Below are 23237 nucleotides of genomic sequence, written 5' to 3'. Positions count from 1 at the left end.
TCTCTACCAGTTGTTTCTCCATTGATCTAACCACTTCCAGTTAGGGTTGGCTGTGTGCCAGACCAGTCTTCCACTCACATTAGAGCATTTTAACTCCTCCATTTCTTTCACCCCTGCAGCCTGTGAAATACACGGCCAGCATCGAGTCAATCCCATTGGTATGACTGTGTGCTGGACCAGTCTTCTACTCACATTGTACACTCAACAGAGCATTGTAACTCCTCCATTTCTGTCACTCCCTGCAGCCTGTGACATACACAGACAGCATCGAGTCAATCCCATTGGTATGGCTGTGTGCTAGACCAGTCTTCTACTCACATTGTACACTCATCAGAGCATTGTAACTCCTCCATTTCTGTCACTCCCTGCAGCCTGTGACATACACAGACAGCATCGAGTCAATCCCATTGGTATGGCTGTGTGGTGGACCAGTCTTCCACTCACATCGTACACTCATCAGAGCATTGTAACTCCTCCATTTCTTTCACCCCCTGCAGCCTGTGACATACACAGACAGCATCGAGTCAATCCCATTGGTATGGGAGGATTACAGGGATGATGAGAGTGGAATCAAATCATTCAACATACGTCTCGCGCAAGCTGCGTCATGTGATGTCGAAGACGACAACAACACGATGCCGATACCTGGCCAGGACTGGTTGGTACTCGGCCCGGATATTGGAGATTTTACATATGTGGACTTGAACCTACAGGTAAGAAGTTTGAGAAATAGTGAATCGTGAACAATACTAGTGACCAACCCTTGCTTTGCTACACTATCCAAAACACTACAATATTTGCACATTTTGCTTGTAAAGTCAACAGCCTGTCAGAGTGCAAGGGTTAATGTCCAATGTCCTTGCCAACCAGTAGGTATCACAAAGAACAGAGGCTAAATTCAATGTGTTGCTGAAATGTTAGCAGAGAAATTGTCTAAACTTTTAGTCGGAAAAGTGTGTTAACCTGAAACGGACCTCACCTCCTAGCCATGCTGATTGTTTGGTGGAATGAGATTTGTATTGTTGAGTCTCCTAGGCAGAAAATGTTAGCAATGCCATAAAAATATTTCAACTGTGGTGCTATTTTTGGTCACATGGTAGTCATCTTCAAGGTTTGAATTTTGTCAATAGTTCCAGTGGCATAGCGACGTGGGATTCTGGGGGTTGAAACCCTTTACCTCCATGACCCTCCCCGCAAAAAATAATAATAATGGGAAAGGATTGGGTATTGGCTCCGTGCAAAAGTACCCCGTCAACGGCCAGAAAAGGAGCGTTGGGGGAGACCTAGACTGGTTCGTGGTCTATCCACTGGGTATTTCGAATTATTCAAAGTTATTGAGGGCGGGGATTAGTGTGGGAGACCAACGCAAGTTAAATTCGAACGTATTTGTGCGAAGACGTCATGGCTTAGCTTTGTGCACATTCAGGATAAATACGTTGTGCGTACGTCGCGCGCAAATCAGTACAGTACGCGCACGCGGTGTCCCGGTCCAAGGGGCTTTCAAAAGTGGTAATAGAGCGCCCTCTTTTGTTACCACACGGAGCCCATACTGAGCAGCGCTTGTGATCAGTGTGCTTAATGCACTCTCTACACATGGCCCACTTACGGACGTGGTTAAAACCACCAACATGGCGATCCGACATATGGACATTTCGTGGAAAATACCCACCCTGAAAAGGAAAAAATTGTGTGGAAAAGGAAAAAAGGTTTTGTGTTTTGTGAGCACTGGCAACCCTGTTTTATTTCAAATGCCCCTTCATCCTCAGTCATGGCATAATAAGTGGGGGAAATTAGGCCGGTGGAGAGACTGATCATGGTTGAGATCGTTCTGGAAAATACAATGATACGGAGAAACATAAACTGAGGGTAAACTATTAAACATCTGAATCATCATGGTAATAAACTTGAAAAAGAGGAGCCTATTTCCGACACCTCGTGTGGCGTGGCCTATTTTCGCCCATCCCAAACACTTGAAATCTTAACATATGTGGATTCAAACAGTACAACCAATAACTAGTGATACATAACTGGGAAAATCACAGGCTTAACAGTTCACAATAAACATGAAAACTGGGTTTAAACAGGAAATAAGCTTGCTCATCATCCGTAACCAGCCCAACGCCTTCCGATTCCCGCGGGTGCTATGTCGGTTCGCTGCATTGGCGCGCATGGTGGCGCTCATGTAATAATATTAAAGTCGCAACACACCCTTTGAAACATTTCTTGCTACGCTACTGAACAGTTCTGTACTGGGAATGGGATATTGAAAGTTTTTACAATTTGGATCTTAGACATTACATTTTCGCATATCTGTTTATAAAATTGTTATGGGTTTTGTAAAAAAAGAATATAGGATAAATTTTATTTTAATTTTAAAATCGCTCAAGACTTTTTTAAAGAAGCATTTTGATTAGAGTGACTATTTTTACCCTATTTAATTCGACTTCTAAATCTGCTTTTCTTTTTCAGATGAACCATCCTTACTTTGTCCAGTTGTTAGCCGTCAACCAGGCAGGAGATAGTATCGAGACCCAAGTGGGACCCATCTTTGTTGACTCGTCTGAACCGACTGCAGGACTGGTGGTTGATGGAATGGACTTCAAGATGGACATCACTGACAGCGGAGACAGAACCCAAGTTGCTGGTAAATGGAAATATTGAGGGGCTATTGGAGTAAAAGAGACAGTGGAAGCTAATCCAAAACTTAAAATCTATCATTCACATTATTTTTTACTTGTTTTTGACAGGCACAATCCTACACTTGCCCAACCCAATGGGCCCACCCTGTCCACTGAGAGACATTCCCTTCACTGATTCACAGTGGTCAGCGTTGGACTTCAAGGGACTCTGGAACATGAACTGGGACAAGTGGGACCTGGAGTACGAGTCACAGCAGGTGAGTCAAGTCAAGTGTGTTGCATGCCAATATGACCCATCAGGCCAGCGTTCATCTCCAGTCTCAGTGTGATCAAACGTTTACTACTGAGAATATTTCTATTCCCCCTTGATGGGATGCCAGTCCATCACAGGTTACTCACAAGCTAATGCGAGTACCTATTTATAATCTCGGGTGGAGTGAGGCAAGTGGGGTGAAGTGGCTTGCCCAAGGACACAACCTGGATATGCGATATGGCCATCACCTGGATTGAACACCTGACCCGCTGATCATAAGTGGTAACCCTGATTACCACTAGGCCACACAGTAGTCCGCCTCCTGTCACAACAGGTAGGCTGACAGAACTGTCTGCTAATTGTTTCACTATCTATTCTTCCAAACAAAGACACTGCAAAATGAATACTAATTTTTATCAAACAGTTCATGCTAAACAACTGATGAATAACAGTGTTGGTGTATTTTAGTATCGCATCATCATTGGGCTTTTTGTAGGTATCGGTAGGTAGGTAGCCATCCTTCCGTCTCTAGAGTTGATGATCCATGTCATGACTTAGTTCACTGCAGTGCTGAGGCAGTGTTCCCTTTGACTGTGGAGACCAAGCCCATGTTTTTTAATGATGGTTAAATCGTGCAAAATTCAAGACAACAGTCAAGAAATGTGTCATTACCAAATGAGAATTTGAGAATTTACTTCTGAAGTCACATTTCTTTGCTTAATTTACAAAATGTTTCCTTTCCTGCCCAGATCTTTTCCTGGATATTTTGGAGGATAGTTATGTGCTTAAGTCATATTTCTTTGCTCAATTTACAACGTTTTCTTTTCTGCCCAGATCTTTGCATCCGAGGAGAGCTTGACAGTGAAGATGGAGCGAGACACTCAAGGGCCTCGTATGCTGTCGGGAGCATACGTCACCAATGCACAGATTGTCAGGAGCTCAGAATATGAGGTCAGTCCTCTACTCACTAGATCAAGTGTAAAAAAATAAAAGACATATCATTGTTATATCGTGTCTTCGATACTGTAATTTCATAGGTCTAGAACGGCCACGTGTCCAGTCCATAAATGTGACTGTTTACTTCATATACACTGCACTGCAAATAAATTACCTTTACCTGCATGATGAGCATGAAGGGCCTGCCCGCGCAACTCACAACTAATAACTGCAACCGCTCAGTCTCATGTTTGGCAGTAAAGGTCGCAGTTAACGAATGTTACACCACTAGTGATTTTTTTCTTGCATACCGTTTTTCATTTTGACTTATTGGTGTGATATAACTCAACAATTATTGACTGCTGTGATGTTGGATATGACGTTTTTATCCCTCTCAGGGGGCACAGCTGTTTACTCCTCTTGCGTTTAAAACGTCATATGCCACATCACAGCAGTCAACAATTGTTAAATGTCTTCTGATTTATATTCTGTGTATGAATAGGTTATTTCTATCCAGTGATTTAATATGATTTCTGTCAGGTGAATTTTTTGCAGTTATTTCTCTCAAGTGACTTTAATTCAGTTGGTTTTATCTGGTGATTTACCTAAAACAGTGTAACGCCGCTATAACGAACATCATGAGATCCACAGAAATTGTTCATAATAGCAATCATTCGATATAAAGCTGCCGATGCACTGGTACTCCCGTTTCAATAAATAGCGCCCTTCAGAACTTCACCCTGCACGCCCTGGTAGTTATTGAAAGACGACTTTGAACACGTGCTAACTATTAAATCATGTAATTACACAATTTGGGGGTTTACTAGCTACAGCAACGGGTAGCTATCCCCTTCTAATTCTCGGGGAATATAATAGCCAATTGTCACTCTTCTGTTGGCATTTTTCAACAACAGTGTTCGGTACATTTTGTACATAAAAATCGGGAGCTGAGGACGATGTTTCGTATAGCCAAATGTTCAGTGTAGCGGTGTTCGGTATAGCGTCGTTTCACTGTTGTTGTTTGTATTCAGCCATTTCTAACCAGTTATTTCTGTCGGTCGATTACTATCAATTGATGCCTCAGAGATATTTAGACCCAAAAAAATTTTGTCCAATAATTCTTTCTGGTTATTCCCATTCAATGAATGTTATGTAGTGATGTCAATCCAGTGATTTCTTTCCAGGAAGTTGAGGTTATAAAGTAATTTTCAGGGAATTCTATAAAGAGTTCGCAAAATTTTCAAACGGATTTAAACTAACTTTTTAAACAATTGGTTTTGAGGGGGTTCGAAGGTTATGTTGGTTATGTTTAGAATTTAGGTAGCTTTAATTACATCTGTATTGAAAAACAAACTTGTTTTAACAAGTATAGTGTCATTTTGATTTGTAGTTTGACCTGAAAGCTGCCTCACCTGACCTGCACAGTGTGACCAGCATTCTCTTCTGGGATGGCCCGGATGGAGTCATTGGGGAATATGACTTTGGTGGACGAGAGAACTGGCAAGAAGGGATATGTCAGTGCTGCTTTGTCAAGCCTCTCAACCAGGTAAGTACAAAACAACCAGACACCTGGTCAGTTTGGTTAGTTTTGTTATTTTGTTCATCGCTTGTTGTCCACAGTCGATTCGATGAGGAGAGCAATATGCTGCTTTTGATTTGGAATATTGAAATAAATTAGTTAAAAGTCTCTTTTAGTGGACTCTTTTAGTGGAATGTGTGACTTAATTGATTCAGATTTTAATTGATTAGTGATAAGGGGTTAAAATAAAACGCTTGAGCCTGTAACCGTAATGGTTGCAGTCGACAGCTTAACCACTGTGGAGCAGACTGCATTCACCGCTAATATATGACTGCGCTCACTGCATTCTGCATGTATATCAATAACCACGGAACCTTGTCTTAGTCACTTGCATTGATATTTAAAGTAGGCAGATGAGGTCGATCTTTGGCTCGTAAAGGCTTGGAAAAACCGCGATCACTTCGGTTAAAGCACGGTTTCACCTTTTTGCAAAGCCGCCTAACAACCCAAAACAATTTGCACTGCAAATAGAATTCTGATTTGCTCTTATCGCCTACATTTCTTTTCACAGTCTGCCTGCCCGATGTGCGATTGTGCAGACTTCCTGGGTGTCACTGAGGACTATAACGCAACCTATGCCGTTCCTACTGTTAAAGAGGTTATCACAACCGAAGCGGCCCAGGCACTATTCACGACAGAGGCTTATACTCCCTGGTCTATTGAGACACCCGACGAAGACGGAGACGGTGTCTCTGACGAGGACAAGGGGAGATGGATTCAGCAGAGAGCATGCGGCTTCCAACTCTCTCCAAGTAGGTTGATTGGCCTGTGACTGTGGATTATTGCTCTCCAGACTTGAGCACAATGAGCATGTTGAACCCTTGAAAAACTGTTTTTCTACCACTTTATTTTTAGTTCAGTTTGAGACTGTAACATAGTACTTCTGATGCAGAAGACCACACCACGTCACCTTCTTTAATGGGTTCTTAGATGGCTACGAAGTCTGATGAGTGACAGACATCCGCTCCCGCAAACAGGGCACCTGTGAGCAGGCCCAGGAGGTGCAAAGATCACAGCTTCTTCAGCGTTGCCTTCACATGGTCTTTGTAGCGTTTGAACTGACCACCGACAGAACGCTGGCCCTGGGTGAGTTCACCATACAGCATGCAACGCGGGAGCCGGTTCGCTGGCATTCTGATAACACCATCATCATCAAGTCGACTCTCGTCGGACTGCAATAAAAGCACGCCACACATCACGGTCTCCCATGGCCGTCCTGATCTCAACTGCACAGGTTAGCCCAGTATCACGACGCAGCTGGTCCATGTAGGTTAGCGTCTGCCCACCTCGAGAGGCTACTCCATTTGTAGGTTCCCATTTGTAGGTTTTCACATCCCAAGTGTCGATGTGTCGAAGTGTTGATCTGCAGGGCAATCTTTTTGCACTCTCGGTCCACGCTGTGAAGCAGAGCTTGTGCCTTTTGCACAGAATCCGAGACCAGAGCGATGTCATCTGTAAAGTCGAAGTCGGTCTCTACAACAGCACTCACCCGTCAGCTTTGCGTCTGCTTTGCCTTTACCTCAGAGCGTAGTCTAGGGCGATGACAAATAAATAGGGCACAAGAGTATCACCCTGCAGCACACCAGCCATGAGCTCGAAGATGTCTGACTCGCCATCTGGGGTCAGCACCAGTGGCGTCGCCAAGGGGGGGCCAGGGGGGGCACGTGCCCCCCCCCCCCTGGAAAACCTAGTGCCCCCCCGAGTGCCCCCCCCCCCCCCCCCATCTGAGATTTGGGTTGGTAAAAAAAATATATATATATTTTGTTATATTCAACTCCCATCATCTGAGTTGGTTAAATAGCAATTTCTGGAGATATCTTCAGATCGAATTTAGCATCAAATGTGGCACCATTTTGCATCTAGCCCATCCTCCGTATGCGAAAATTTTCCAAAGGGGAGGGGGGAACCCCCTCCACTTAGACCCCTCCCCCAGGACGGCGATCCGTATCCACCTAAGCGCCCCCCATCAAATGCTGGTGCCCCCCCCCCTGTGCCCCCCCCCCCCAGACTGAAAAGTCTGGTGACGCCACTGGTCAGCACCCTGGCAGAAGTGTTAGCATACACATCGCTGATTGCCTGAACTATGCGTGCTGGGGTTCCGTAGGCTTGCAGAATTTCCAAGAGCTTCCCTCGGTGGATCGATTCGAACGCCTTCCTGAAGTCGATAAAGGTCAACACAGCTGGGATATGCTTCCTGTTAACCCCTTCGATGATAACATGACCGACCCAGCGGAGTTGACGTACAGCTACCGTTGCTTATAGGGTCGAGCTCCCAGCTCGCCAGCGAATTTCCACATGCGGCACCTTGTTCCACCAGCGAAGCCCTAGAATGCGTTGAAGGCAGGAGATGTGAAACCACTCCAGCATCTTAGCATGGCGTCGGTAGAGGACCAAGGCTTCGCAACCATAAAGTAGCGTCGAGATGCACTCAGCGTTGTAGACCGCCACGTTGTTTTTCATAGACAGGTTCCTATGGAAGACATCCGTCGAGAAAGCCGTCCAAAAGCAGCGGAGGCAGCTGAATATCGTCAGTAAGGTCATGGCTGTTGTTCAGCACAGAGCCGAGGTAGGTGAACTGGTCGACGTTCGCGAGTTCAGTGTTGCAAACGTAAAAAATTGTGCAGGCTGGCGTTCGGTGTTGGGAGCTGCTGCAGAACTTCGGTCTTTGTTGTGTTGATGACAAGACCAGCACGGCCATATGCGTCAACCATGCCATCCAGTAGCCTCTGTAGTCCAGCCGGGAGATAACTAACAAGAGCTGTGTCATCGGCGTACTGGAGTTCGAAAATGTGTTGGGGCTTGAAGACTGCGGAGGTTGAAGTGGCTTCCGTCCAGACGATAGCGCACGGAAAGTCCATCATCCAGTTTAGTGGGGCCACGCGAGTACAGGGTGACTGCGGCCATGAAGAGGTTGAAGATTACAGGTCTAGTACACAACCTTGCTTGACTCCGACTTGGACAGGAAAGAAATCTGATTCCGCGCCTCCATACACAACACGCGCCTTAATGATGGCTAAGAAAACTGGCGAACATCCTAACTTCTTAAGGACTTCCCACTAACTTCTTAAGGACTTCTCTCGGTTGATGGTGTCTAATGCCTTGATGAGGTCAACGAAGGCGGCATAGAAGTCTCGACGTTGCTCACGACAGTTCTCCTGGATAAGCCGAGCCACGAAGACCATGTCGACTGTGCCTTGGTTGTGTCGGAAGCCGCACTGTGACTCAGGCAGGACGACGTCCGCGACATGCAGAAGAAGGCGAAGCAAGAATCAGACGGGCCAAGACTTTGCCGGCGACTGAAAGCAGGGAGATGCCGCGGCTGTCAGCTCGATCGCCCTTGCCCTTAAAGATGGGGACGGCCTTGGCGTCTGTCCACTGTTGAGGCACGCACTAAGCAGCCAAGACTGAGTGGATGAAGCTGTGCAGTCGCAGAAGGGGACGGCTGAGGACCTCAGCCGGGATGCGATCGACGCCAGATGCCTTGTTTGATTTCAAGCCATTGCCCGCTTTTCGAACTTCTTCAAACGAGAGCGTATCGTCAAGGCAATCAATGGCCGAAAATGTAGGCAGATTGTCCAGGTACGATGCATCAGTGGGGTTCCTTCGGTTCAGCAGGTCGTTAAAGAATTCAGCCCATCGCGCCAGGATACCACTGCGGTCTTTGATGGTCGTCGTTCCGGTGCTATCTTTCATGGGACAAAACAAGTTCACGATCGGTCCGTGAAGACCTTTCAAGGCTGTGCAATAAAAGGACTGGCTGTTATTTGCGTCCGCGTGTCCTTGATTTTCCCGCATGACACGTAGCTCGCGTTTAACGTTCTTCTCGTGGAGGAGCCAGCGGATTTCGGCCGAGTTGTCGTCGAACCAATCCCGGTGATGTTTTAGCGACTTCGAGGGCAGCTTCTTCAGCCGAGGTGATTGGAGTTGCGAGAGACTCCCATTGGGTAGTAAGGTCCGGAGTGTCCAGCGGGGTGTCGACAGCTTCGGGGAGGTTGTCCAGGTGTTCCTGCAACAGTCATTTAAGATCACGACGGGCTGGCAAGGACTGCACAACGCGAACGTTGAGTCTTTTCTGGGACTTCTGCTTGCGGATGGGAGGAAGTATACGCATGCGCGCCACGCATAGCCCTGGTGATGATCACGTCCAGTGTTTTGATCGCAGGTGCATCCATGACGTTAGTCTAGAGGCTAGACGTTGTTATTGTTTGTACGCGATAGCCCGTCGGGATAACCGGCCGCCGCGCGAGGGCGCTATCAGACCAACCAATATCGATCACAAACCCGTCAGAACAACGTCTAGACTACTTGCTAAAATCTCCCCCTGAAAAATGGGGGAAATTAGTGCGCATGCGCCACTTCTGCAGGCAATATACGGTCCATTTTCAGTCCCAGACATACCACACAAACAAAAAAGCTAACCAATGAAATTGCACAAAAGTCTTGCTGCAGCTTTTAACCCACTTGAAGAAATTTGAGAGTTTGCTTCGGAGTTACCAGGATTTTTTTTTAAATGCAAGCTGCATATATTAGGCTAAACAGGTGCGTGCGCATGACACAACCAATAGCAAGTGGTCTAGATGTTGTTCTATCGTGGGCGATATTGGTTGGTCGTGATAGCGCCTTCGAGCGGCGGCCGGTTATAGCGGCGGCGCGGCGGGCTATCGCGTACAAACAATAACAACGTCTAGCCTCTAGACTACCATGACGTTTTGTACCGGTCCTTGAGCTGGAGCATCAAATTGGTGATGGCAAGCCCGAATTCGGAACACAGCTCAAGCAAGCAAAGCCGTTATTATTGGCATTTCCAATGCTGTGCTGCCCGATGATGCCTTGCCAGACATGGTAGTTAGTACCAACTCTGGCGTTGAAGTCGCCGAGTAGCAAAACTTTGTCAGTCGGTAGAGCGGATCGGAGGGCGTCATAGAATAGAGCCTTGTCCTCGTCAGTTGAGACAAGAGTCGGTACGTATGTGCTGAGCAAGGTGACAAAACGGCCTTCCACAAGTGGGATTCGAAGCGATTCAGGCAATGACAAAGACAGCGGAGTGCGGATGGTTAAACTGACGTCGTGGATGCATGGGGAGCCGGCTGGGCGGCCCTTCCAAAAGAACGTGTAGCCTTCGCCGACTTCCGTAAGTGAGCCTTCGTAGGAGAATTGGGTTTGGCTGAGGGCGACGATGTCGGTATTGTATCGGCGCAGTCCAGCGGTGACCAAAGCGGTGCGACGCTCGGGTCGACTGTTGTTAGGGTTGTTGATGATTGTGCTAACGTTCCAAGTAGCAACATTTAGAGCCTTCATCTTAATATCTTTGTCCTTATTTCCTTTTGTATTTCGACCGCATGACGAGACACTCCGGTGAATGCGGCAATCCACCCGGAGAAGGAGGAAATGGCGATTTTTAGGCCACCTATGCTAGGCCCCTCCTCGTATGAGGTGAGCAGCACGGATCCTGAACAGGCCTGCTCAGTCGACTCAGTAGCTGCCGAAGGAAACTGCTGTTCCGTCCCAGTTTCGGACGACCATCTTTCCGAGCCCGCCTACGTGCAGATACGAACTAGAGGCTTCCAACTGGTCTGAGCCTGCCCCACTCGTTCGTGAATCCATCGCCGCAGGACTTTTGATGAGCCTTCCACTCCAATATATGAAGGCGATGTGGTAACTTGTGCAAATGATGTTTGAAGTGGCGGAACGGGCGCACACTCCGTAGCCTACTATCTTGATGCGTGCAAACAGTTAATCCGATGGCAATGAGATCCAAGACGGCCGGCTGTCACAGCGCTGCAGTGCCTTGCCGAGAATTCAGGTTATTTGGAGGTCGCCAACACGTTGGCTCCACATGGGTTTTGCATCGGAGTTTACCTTCTCCTAGGCAGATTGCCAAACGAGGCTTACGAGTTCCACCTACCCGGATTTGGAATCAGAGTTGTCCTTCTCCTAGGCGGACTGCCAACCAAGGCTAACGAGCTCCACCTGCCCAGGTTTGAAATCAAAGTTGTCTTTCTCCTAGATTGACTACCAGCCACGGCTAACGAGCTCCATCTATCCGGAGCGCCTGGTCATAGCGCCAGGAACACGCTTGCACCCTCTGTCATTCAGTCAAAATGGGGTTGGCACGAGGAGCCAGTAGGATTTCGTTAGGAGAGGCTAATGTTGAGACGCCTTGCTATCGGATGGGATATTTCAGTGGGAATGTGGCTGCTCATTTCTCCATACCAGCCCAGCACGTCCTAATCCTTTAACCCCAAGACTGTAACATCTGTAATCCATGAACAAATACAGTGTATGCAAACGTTCTGTGAAAACCCTTTATTCGCTATTACGCTTAAACCCTCCTTGCATATTACTCACTGGGGTGCCCTAAACTGTCCCAGCAGTCTATTGATTTATATTCATAAGTTGACGAGGTGATTGTTGCCTGGTTTGGTCACCTCAAGCGTAGGAACAAGGACAAATGTTTTAAGGAAGAACAGCGATCTGGAATGTTCTCAAATTCCAGATCGCTGGCAACTATCTAAAGTGGCCGTCCAAAGAAAAGATGGATTGACAACATCAACAATGACCTGAAATGTCTACAGATCAATGCCAATCTGGCATTGAACCGAGTAGTTTGGGACAGACGGACTGTAAACAGATAGATGAATGCCAGTCCAACATATTCCTGTGGTCACATCTACCCAAGAAGTCTCCAGCTTATCATTATTTTGTATAAAGTTTGATATTATAAAATATTTTCATGAATTTCTTTTGCCAGATGGCAACGCATCGCAGGCAGTATTGTGGTGCCGTTACTTCAAGGATGAGTGGTCGATGTCGTCCAGCGTCGTAGATCTAGACTTCGACCCCTCAGTGGAGGAACGTCATTATGCCATCAACTTCAAGGTTATGCCCTTCGATGCTGAGGAGGTAGATAAATATTAAAAGTTAATTATAACATTTTCTTGATCACAACTATTGCTGCTCTTAATTTTTATGGGAGATAGCATTGATTTTGAGCAGTGGTTCTGAGCTCAGTTGAGGAGTTTCTAAAAAAGGAGACTCCTTTCCCTAATCATTTCACCTTCTCTTTGTCACAGGATGAGTGGTCCTTTGAAGTTTATGTTGACGGTAAGCTGCTGTCCTCATTGACTGGCATAACGGTCCTGTCCTCATCCACTAAGCTCATCATTCATGTCTTCAATCGAGACAGCTACGTCGCTGAGCTACACGACCCCTTCAATCCTCCGTCTGTCTCTGCAACGCTCAGAAATATGAGGTATGTCTAATGTGTTTCTTTTCAATTGGTGTCATAATTTTTCTGCTGCACCACTAGGTGACGCATCGCAGATAGTTGCCACACCACAAATATCATATGTACAAAGTCCATACATAATCTGTCACTTGGTTTTTGTCACTTAATGGTACACCACAGAATTATCGTGTTTGATTTTCCATGTTGGAAAACCTCTTTTGCTCTTTGCAGGTTAATTGTATCATAGAATATGCATAACCATGCCGCTCATTATATACTCTGTCTTTTTCTTTGGATATAGGATGCCTCCTGATCAGAGCAAGCTGTGTCGTTACGGGGCACCATTCAGAGCTGGAACCAGTCCTGTCTCGCGCTACTTTGCAGGTGTTGGCTCTGAAGCAGGGGCTACCGATATCGTGGCATTTGAAGAGGTGAGGCTGGTCATGCACTGTTGATAAACAAACCAAAAGCCCAAATTAATGCCACTTCATAGAGTTTGAGCAGGTTTATTTCAAAATATTTCTTTTCGAGGGAAGTGGTGTCATGATTGTCTGTAATGCCTTTTATTATGCTTGATCATACTTGATGTGATAGCGAACAAAAACGCAAATTTGTGATGTCACGGAAAGTACTCACATGCATGCGACTTTTCCTCGGATCAGCTGATTTCCTCGTTTTTCATTCATACCAACAACATTAAGAATCATTAAATACTGCATATACTTTTGCAAAGCTTTGAGAATTGCCTATATTTGTTTGGAAACATTCCAGTTGCATGCCTGTTCTCCGAGTTCTAATTTGCAAAGTTGAATGCGTTTCAACTCCAGCGAATTTCGTGGCCAATGTTTCCGGACACCATTTTCACTTTGCATTTGCATTCATGCGAAGTATAAACCAGGGCCCAATTGCATAGCACTGCTTAACGGTTAGCAGAAAAGTTGTCTTTTTATTGCACATTTTTTTTTTTTTTGGTTTTGCTTACTTCCTTTTGTGGTTTGTGTTTGAAAAAAATCACAAACCAGAAGATGAATCTTGACATACAGTCTCCTTTTCTGTCTCTTATGTTGTACAGGTGGCAAAGCCATGTGTCCCCTGTATCAATCCCTGCGATCGTTACCAGTGTGATCCCTCATGTTCCATGGACACTGTACCCATCACATTCACACTCACCAACCTCACTCTGCCCAGGCTGGAACTCCTGAATTGGACCAGCTCTGATAACAACACCAATGCAACTACACCTGCTCCTAGGGAAGAGGGACAAGAGTATCCATTTTTCTTGACAGGTGGGCTCAATAAAAATGAGAGCAACAAATCTTACTTACTGATTGCAGTCAATTTGATTGCTGAGAAATTGCAGGTATTAGATAAGCTGAGGGAGTGGTTGTTGATGAAGGGAATACATATGTACCAGGCCGGTTTTAAACAAGTACGTTTAAAACCGGCTAGGGGCCTGGATGCTGATAATGGCCTGAGCCAAAGATGAGGGGCATCACACGAAGGTGTATTACTCTTGTTATTACTGTATCTTTTACTGAAAAGTATATTTTGATGTGTTTTTGTTTGACAGTCCAATCTTACTTAGGCAATGGCAAATCAGTGATAGCCTCCTCCAATGGTTTCTACGTCGACGACACCCCAGCATATCTAGACATATTTTTCTACACTGATCCCAGCTTCAATGAGTTTGAGCCCACATCATTCCAGTCCTCGGCCTCTATCATTCAAGTCTTGTGGAGCTTCCTGGACATAGAAAGTGGCATAAAGGTGCCAAATTTTATTCTCTGTTGATCAGTATAATATGTCCCAAGTTTGGTAGCACATTGATATGGTATTAAACTATTGATGTAGTTGGAGGTGCGTATTTTCCAAATGGACAACTTCATAACTCACTAATAATTCAATTATTTAAGTGCAGGCAATTCCAGCGTATCACCGATCTTTGTAATGTATAGAGTCTCAGTGAAAAGAACCCTGAAAATGTGTGCGTGTTTTTAAAGGTGTTTACATCCATCACCTAGTAATGGTCGATGAGATTACAGACTAGAAGTTCTTGTTCATTTGCTCTGAATCATTTAAGAAAATGTTATGCTATGCTCTGTCGAAGACACTGCATTTCTTTACCTGCATTTTCAGGCTTTTTCACTGAGCTGTGAGTACAAATAATTGTCAGTTTATTAATATCCGTGATACTGGAAATGCCTTTGTCGTTCAAGACAAAGAACACTCCATGACTTTAGATTACAGTGAAACGTACAACAACATTGGCCTGTCTGTATGTGTTGCCACATGAGATGATCTGTGGAGTTGCAAAAGGTCAAATAAAGGTTCATTCATGGTTTGGAAAAATCTGAGTTTCTCCATGACGATTCAAAATTAATTGACCAATTAAAGGGATACTAACGAAAGTTATTACCAAATGCCCAAAAATGTAGAAATGGTGTTTTTAACAAGTCAATCGTGAGAGATTGCATATAAATGAAAAAATTAAAAAGAGGCTTGGAAGGCCAACAGTATGTATGTGTGTTCGTTAGTATGACCGGCCACTGCAACACAATATGCTCAATAGTTTTCCCTGTGAGATCTGTGAGTAAGCACAGAACAAATTGTGAACAGTTATGAAGATTAGGAAATAAATGACGTGTCAACCAGCAATGGAAAACTTTGACTTTCAGGAGCATTACTGGGCCATAGGAACCTCCAGAGGGACCACAGACCTGCAAGACTTTGTCAACGTTGGGTTGAACCAGACAGCTACTAGCATTGATCTGACGGGGTTACTGCATCACAACACTACATACTATGCGACTCTGAAGGCTATCAATGGAGCAGGCTTGGAAACCATAGTTGAATGTGATGGTAGGTAGAGAAAGACTGACAGACAGACAAACAGACAGACAACATGACAGATCTGACAGGATTACTGCATCACATCAATAACTTACTATGTGACTCTGAAGGCTATCAATAGAGCAGGCTTGGAAACCATGGAATAATATGATGGTAAGCAGAGATAGACTGACATGCACACAGACAGGCAACATGATAATGATCTGACAGGATTACTGAACCTCAAAACTACATACTATGTGACTGTGAAGGCTACATGGAGCAGGCTTGGAAACCATCGAAGAATGTGATCAAGTGTGCAACTTTTTCTTGGATCTGCTGATTTCCCTGTTTTTTTACTTTTCATGTATTGCTTACAAATTGAAAATTACTGTACAAAGTCTTGTGGGATTTGCGGTTTCCTCATTTTGTTTAAATTCCCAGTTGCATGACGGTGTGATGGTAAATAAAGACAGGCTGACATACAGACAAACAAACAGACAACATGAAAAAGACATAACACTATGCACAATATGTGACTTGAACATTGTGGGCGCACAAAACCCTGTTCTCGAGTGACCTGCGAACATTGTTCTCGGGTTGCCGATTGGGAACGCCAAAGCAAAGTGCGTGTCGAGTGCATCTGGGCGAAGTTTTAAGATAGCATAAAACTCCAAATGAAAAGAAGGAAAATTGATGATCTCACAAAAATACATTACATCCCGGAACAGTAATAAAAATTGGCAAAAACAAGCCCACTATACTATCACGTGCAATTTTTTTTATCACTTAGACTGCTCCTGCACTAGATGAGTCATTATTTTATGCACAAAACTTAACACAAGTTGCGGTATGGGACCAAGTCCGCCATCTTTGTTCTTAACGTTCTCCATCTACTCCCCAATTTAGTGGGTAGTGCAAATTTTGTTCGCGAACATCGTTCGCGTGTTGGTTCTCATCATTCGCAACCCCGTTCTCGTGTTCATTTAATACGAAAATGGGGATTTGAATATGCCATGCATGTCTGCTTTCTCAGGTGTAACTGTTCTGCTGGAACAGCCTGCTGCAGATGACGTTAACACCACCTCCATGTTCAGCGAGAAGTTTGAGGAGGAAGTTTACCCACCCGATGTGGAGAAGAGCCCCGACCCAACCAAGACTGGGACCTCCTGGTCTAAATCCAAGGATAAATCTGTGGCTCGTTATGGTAGGACTTTTGCAAGATGTGTTGCTCTGCTTTATGTTTGCTTCACAGTGATTTATTATTTTTGGTTACTTTTTTAACGGCGATTGACAACCATTTTACGTTCTTGCCCACTTTGAGACAAATCATCAAAACCTGGGGATCAGTAATTAGCAATGTATCTCCTCAAACCATGTGTATTGGCTGCATGCACAAGTACTCAATCACCGTTAACAGAGAGACATATAATAAACACTTGAATACAGTTGCCATCATTCATCTGGCACACCCATGGGAAGGCAATCCTGGAATGTGGACATTTGAATACAAATTAGTTGTGCACATTGAGAGGCAGATTGCAATACCGCAGTCTCAGCAGGCTAGCTTAACCAGTCCGATTATCCTAGAGATCCATTTGATTAACTGTGTTCTTCTATGCCCCTTCCATCCCCAGAGTACTGCGTGAGTAGCTCTGCAGACCTCCTAGATGACATCATTCCCTGCATGGTGGTTGGCAACTCCTCTGGCTCTGTGGCCATCGAGAACGGATTGATTATCATACGAGCCGGGGACCGGGAGGAGAGATACAACCTGGATGACTTCCAGATACCCAAGGACACCACCCAGATAATTGACATCCCACCAAAGTTCAACATGGAACCTGGCAAGTAAGTGTATACAGGCAGTGTGTAAATTTATTTGATTTTTGCATTACATTGTTCTTCGGGATGGAGTGGGTCTTTTGTAGACTTATAAAATATTGAACCATCTTAACCATGGCTAAAATTAATAACTGCCGTCTTTGAAATAATACCTTTTGATTTCATTCCCATTATTTCTCTTTTTAATGTGCAGGAGTCTGTACTCTTGGATGAAAGTGTGCAATGCGGCCAAACTCTGTGTGACAACACCAGCAGGAACAAGCACTATACTGGGTCAGTATATCATCGTCCAGGATGAGAAATAGAGCAGTACGATGAACCAGCATGGCCCTAAAACCGTTAGACTTTCAGACTGGAGCTAGACAAGGTTGACCCGTTTAATTGATAACTTGTTCTGGCAACTTGAATCCTGCTGGTATAAGGCCGCAATTTACAATTTTATGTATTGCTTTCTGTGACTTATCCAATAGAGGACGGTGATATGATGATGACATCATCCAATGGTACCGACCTCGTCCTGAAATCACCAACAAGCCAGAATGGGAAAAAGGGGGATATAGGCAACCACTTTGATTTCACTGTGGCTACAAAGGGAGGTAGGTACAAATCATGTGATATCCAATACAAAATACAACCTAAGTTATAACAAGTCAAATGAGACAAAGAAGAGTACATTGTTACCACTTTGATTTCCTTGTGGCTACAAAAGGAGGCAGATGCAACCAAGTGATGTAAGATAACAATGATGTGCATTTGCCTCATCAAGACATCAGCAGCCGATTTCATGAAACAATGCATAACTTATGCCTTGCCTGGGACTTACGCTTATTAATATTGCGCAGCGTGAAGTGTTGCGCAGCTTGTGCAATGAATAGTGGCGCAAGTAGACCTATGCCATTGCTGACAGTTTTGTGAAATCGGCTGCTGCAAACCTGAGGGAAAAGTTTGACAGGTAACCTCTTGTTTTTGAAAAGTGGTTAGTATTAGGTACTGTATAGCCACAGAGATGTTGACTTTTAGTGCATTGATAGTTTTCACTAGGCATGGCTGTGAGACAATTTAGTGATTCTGTAGAGGGTCTTGGTATGTGCTCTGTGGATCTCAGGTAATACAAGGGATCTTTGACTTCAATGTCTCGGAACTTGAAACGTTCTTGTCCAATTATTGGAGCATTCTGTTGGGGCTGCTTTCCTAACAAACCATCCTGCATGTGCACATATCGGCACTGTTTTCATGAACTAACACGCACGTGGTGTGTGCGTGCACTTCGTGAAGTTTTGCATATGATTATTTTTGTTTGAACTGACACGCAAGCTTACACTGTGGTGGAAATACAGCTCGAAGAAAACGCTTTGAAAGGTTTGACGCGATTTTACTCCATCCACGGGTTTATTGAGTTATTTAATGTAAAAACCTGTTAACTGGTAAAAGGCAATGTTGACTTGAACTGGTGCTTAGTTAATTAGAAATTGAATAATTAAGACAGGTTTTATTTAAGTCTGGAAAACAAAAATGACGACTCTTGGCTTGCATATCAGTTTGTAAAGAGAACCAAGAAAACTCGGGGACCACCGGGTGTCAGTTCGTGGTGTTAGTAACGAAAAACCGCAGCCTTCCTGTACAAGAATACATGCTGTTTGCAGGCTGATTTTGTTTGGTTAACTGGGACTTCGATTGGCTTTTAAAGCTCTTGGCGGGTTTAACATATATATTAAGTGCGTGTGTTTCATGTCTTCTGTTTATTTGTCACGAAAACCATGTTTTTCGCGATAAGCTGTTTATTTCAATGTTCCTTGGAAAGCGAATATCACCACGTATTGTCTGACATTGACCATTTGTTTTGGAGAGTGCCCCAACGTAAGATGGTGTCAAGTCCCAAGTCCCCCCCCCCTTTTTTATTATAGGAAGGCCGGGTGTCCAGTGAAAAAAAGCCTGTCAACCTTTCAGCAAGGATGATATTGAGTTGCCCCCCCCCCCCACACACACTGTTACATAAAGCCCCCTCTACCCCACTCGCTCCCCCCCCCCCTCCCCCCAGGATGAGAACCCTGGCTACGCCGCTGTCGAGTATGAGCATCAGACGCCATCAGCAGTGCATTCGAGTGTCCCTATGGTCCCCCCCCCCCATCAGTCTGCCTTTTTAACTATTGAGCAAGTATTTGTGCACATAATCCTACCGGACTGCTGAACAATTGACTGACAAAACTCCAAACTTTACTTGTGTATTGCAGGTCTGCCGCAGGGCGGTTCACTCATCCTAGGCATGCTGGATGCCGATAGAACCAACCAGGAATTCACATCGGACGCTCCCCTCGAGTATACACCCTACATCACTAATCCCCTGAACACCATCCAGTACACATCAAGATTGCTTAGGCACAGGTTGGTCTGACTACCCACTTCATTGCATTTGAAGAGTTCCTTTCAAAAACGCGATAAACACCATTTTGGTACCTATTAGAATCATGTCGTTCCCGGATCGCTCACAGTCAGTTTTTTATTCTGTTTACAGAATACAATAAGTGAAAAATGTGCAGGAGTGGTAAATAGTACCGTGTAATTACTTGCTATAGAGCAATTAGTGGAGGCCATAGTGCATGCTTGCAAATGATTCACACACACACTAAGAGCCAGTTCAGATTCCACATGAATGTGGATGTGAAGTGAAGTTGAAGTCAAGCAAAATTACAGTGGAATGAAATGTGTTAAGTTTTTAAGGATTTGAAACACAATAACCTTACTTTGACATCACAAAGTCGCATGCACGTTTGTCTGAAATATTAACCGGCCGTTTAAGCGTTGAGTACACACAATGATCTGAATGTGCACAATCCTGTTTCGTCTTTGTGGAAGTGCTCTGCACAAAATTACAAGACATTCAAGTATCCAATATCTATCTCTCTCTCTATCTTTATTACTGTTGATTAGGGGCTTTTGTTTACTGATTTTGTGAAATCAGTACATTCAAATTAATATGTGGAACTGGTCTGCATTCCAGTTTGAACAAACCTGTCAAACTACTTGGGCAAAGAAAATTGAATATTTACTCTGAGACATTTACAAATCCATCATTTACAAATCCATCATTTACAAATCCATCATTTACAAATACATCATTTTTTGATAATTGATTCGTCTGAGTTTATAATGTACACTGGACCATTTGAAAGTCCTGTTCCAGTGACCGTCCATGTTCCCATTTAAATTTATTTGTTTATTATACTATTTTTATTTCTTGCTGGTAATGAAACCAAGGATTCCTTAAAAGTGACCTGGGCACTGTAGCTCGCAAGCCTGAATAAACCCTGTAGAGAGAAGACAATGAGCAGAAATTACAGTTTTAGAAGTGGGAGGAAAACCCAAGAATATTATTCTGGAGAAAACCCACGGAATCAGATAGGGAATGAAAACCCAATCCAAACGTGGCCAGGGCAAGAATCGAACCGGGCCAGAGCAGTGGAAGGCGAGGAAAGTAACCACGGCACCAACCTGACTTCCTTGCAAGTGACTCCAGTAGTTGTGCAGTCTCCTAAAGACAGAAAGAGCACAATGTTTCACTTTTAATTTGACCTGTTCTTAACATTTGCGCACATAGCACTGCAGTAAATAAATGACTTATTGTTTTCTTGCTGCACTCTGTAGGGTACGCTTTGTCTATGAACCAACATTCTACATCACCAGTCTTGGGCAGACAGAGCTGCGTGGACCCATGGTCATCAATCTCACGCTCAGCTCACTGGGCAACTGGACAGACACAAAGCATAGACTAATTTACTGGGATGTTGGTAAGAAACTACTGTATTGTAACTATTGAAACTAAGTGTCCCAAGAATTTCAAATGGATGAACAGAAAAGTGTCATATCCCAAATTGGAATAAAACAATTGTCAAGTTTTTCTGTCAATCTTTTTGCACAGATAATTCTGAATGGCGAGATGCAGCCAAGACATGCAGTGATGTGGATCGGATAACTTACGCTGATGATGGAGCACAGGTCAATGTTGAGGTAAGTCCATTCAAGACATAAAGATCATTTGCATTTTTCCCAAAACTAACCGACCGGATTATTATCCAAATGGTTTCCTGGATTAAAGATCGCACTGGTTAAACTCCCTGTGAAATGATTCCATCCGGCTTGCTGTCATTTAGAAGAAATCGAGAATGTAGGTTTGCAGGTAATTTCCAATGATCAGTTAATTCACAGATTTTTGGAAGAGTGCTCTGGACAAAATCGTGTTTTGTGATCATAAAGTTGTGCTTAGTTTTGCACTGTTTCCTCGAAAACTGTACTTGGCTAAAACTTAAACAGGCCGGAATTTAAATATTCTTTTTGGGATTTTGAGTGCTGTTATTATCGAAAATGAAGAAATTGCAGAAAACACTAAATAAGAAAATTTGTTCATGGAAGTTTCAAGAAACTTTAAGTTCATTTACTATTTGGACTTTCTATGTGACAAACCAATGTGTGTTCTTCTTAGGTTTGTTCTACGAGGTCTCCATCAGCCTCATCACCCTTAGAGGTGACACGCAAGCGGCGCCACGGATCAGACCCACCCTTCTTCAGCCGTGAGACCCATTTTGCACTGGCTCAGGTCACTACCGCCATCCCAAATAACCCGCCGGAAATCTCAGATCTGCCTGAATACTTCTACATGAATGAGGACCAAGGTTTGTCTATATGCGTAGCCTTTAAAGGTAGAGTAGATCATTGGCAACTATATCCCAAAAGTAATTGCCCAGATTTATAGCTAAAAAAGTTACTTGGTTGAAAACTAGTAATGACACTAAACTCCCTGTGAAATTATGCCTTGTGGCAAGCTGTCATTTTGAAGAAAATGATCAATGAATGTCATTTCTTAAGATGTGTCAAGTGACACATATTTGGAAATATCCGTTGGTAGTCGGTTTGTAACTGGGCGAGTCTGTGTGAGGTACCTGCAAGCATTGAGACAACGCACATGCGTGCGCATTTGCTGCTATTCGGCTGTTTTGAGTGCCTGACATCGTGGAGTGAATATGACTCGGCAACTTTTGAAACCAAAACCTGGAATATTGTTTTCTCGGAATATACAGCAATCACAGAGCTAAAACATCATCAGGTTTAGCTGTTAAGCACCCCTCTTTAGGTTTTGAGCATGTTTGTTGCTTCAATCAAAAACAAATGCACAAATGACAAGTGATCTACTTTACCTGTAAATAATAGCATAATTCTTTCCTGATTAATTATATACATGAACACTCCTTTGTACAGTGAAAATGAGCTTCGTTGCCAGTACTTTGTGGATCCATATACCTTTTTGTTCTGCAGGTACTTTGGTCTACACACTTCTAGTAAGCGACCCCGAGGATGACATCCTTGCTTTTGAGGTTGAACAGATTGGAGACCTGAGAGGAGAAGCTAATATCACTGAGGATGGAGTACTGAGCTTCACACCGTGTCTGGATTGTCAGGGCACCGCCACCCTGCAAATCACTGGTGAGACTTCAGTAAATATTCAATACCAGACTGTGGGCGGTTTTGGTTGTGAATGGTTAAGGTTTTGGGGTTGGATTGGACATACTCTATTTTAATTAGGTACGTTTAGTGCCGGTCGGTATACTGTTTCTCTTAAGTACCCACCTTAGGTCCATGGGCGTCGCGAGGGAGGGGGTGGGGGGGCAACGGGGGCTTTTGCTCCCCCCCCCCCCCCCTCCCGGAAAAGCAAAAAAAAAGAAGAAGAAGAAGAAGAAAAGAGAAAAAAGAAAAGAAAAAGAGGCGCGAAGACAAAGTGGTGTAAATTTAATGAGTTGGGGGGGGGAATGTCCCTTCCCCCCTCTAAAACTGATAAATCGAGAATATGTTAAGAAATGCAAAAAATAAATTTGCCCCCCTCTTGAAAAAAATCCTGGCAACGCCCATGCTTTGGTCCCTTTTCTCTTAGAGTTGTAT

General features: G+C 44.2%; 1 protein-coding gene across 1 annotated transcript in view; it reads left to right on the top strand.

The window, feature by feature from the left end:
- The window catches only part of LOC119724047, a 154855-nt gene that overhangs the window by 125443 nt on the left and 6175 nt on the right, over nt 1-23237 (top strand). Inside the window, exons 105-125 of the mRNA XM_038194969.1 lie at nt 498-713; nt 2470-2644; nt 2748-2896; nt 3727-3843; nt 5219-5374; nt 5919-6159; nt 12159-12310; nt 12481-12659; nt 12937-13066; nt 13708-13921; nt 14206-14402; nt 15311-15494; nt 16501-16671; nt 17102-17315; nt 17503-17582; nt 17780-17905; nt 19541-19691; nt 20952-21094; nt 21226-21314; nt 21787-21976; nt 22617-22784. Coding sequence (XP_038050897.1) covers nt 498-713; nt 2470-2644; nt 2748-2896; nt 3727-3843; nt 5219-5374; nt 5919-6159; nt 12159-12310; nt 12481-12659; nt 12937-13066; nt 13708-13921; nt 14206-14402; nt 15311-15494; nt 16501-16671; nt 17102-17315; nt 17503-17582; nt 17780-17905; nt 19541-19691; nt 20952-21094; nt 21226-21314; nt 21787-21976; nt 22617-22784 — 3442 coding nt within the window. The remainder of the gene's footprint in view (nt 1-497; nt 714-2469; nt 2645-2747; nt 2897-3726; nt 3844-5218; nt 5375-5918; nt 6160-12158; nt 12311-12480; nt 12660-12936; nt 13067-13707; nt 13922-14205; nt 14403-15310; nt 15495-16500; nt 16672-17101; nt 17316-17502; nt 17583-17779; nt 17906-19540; nt 19692-20951; nt 21095-21225; nt 21315-21786; nt 21977-22616; nt 22785-23237) is intronic.

This window comes from Patiria miniata, unplaced genomic scaffold, assembly GCF_015706575.1.
Source record: "Patiria miniata isolate m_02_andy unplaced genomic scaffold, ASM1570657v1 HiC_scaffold_17, whole genome shotgun sequence".
Classification (NCBI taxonomy): Eukaryota; Metazoa; Echinodermata; class Asteroidea; order Valvatida; family Asterinidae; genus Patiria; species Patiria miniata.
The sequence above is the reverse complement of the archived record's forward strand: the minus strand, read 5'-3'. Positions and strand labels throughout refer to the sequence as shown.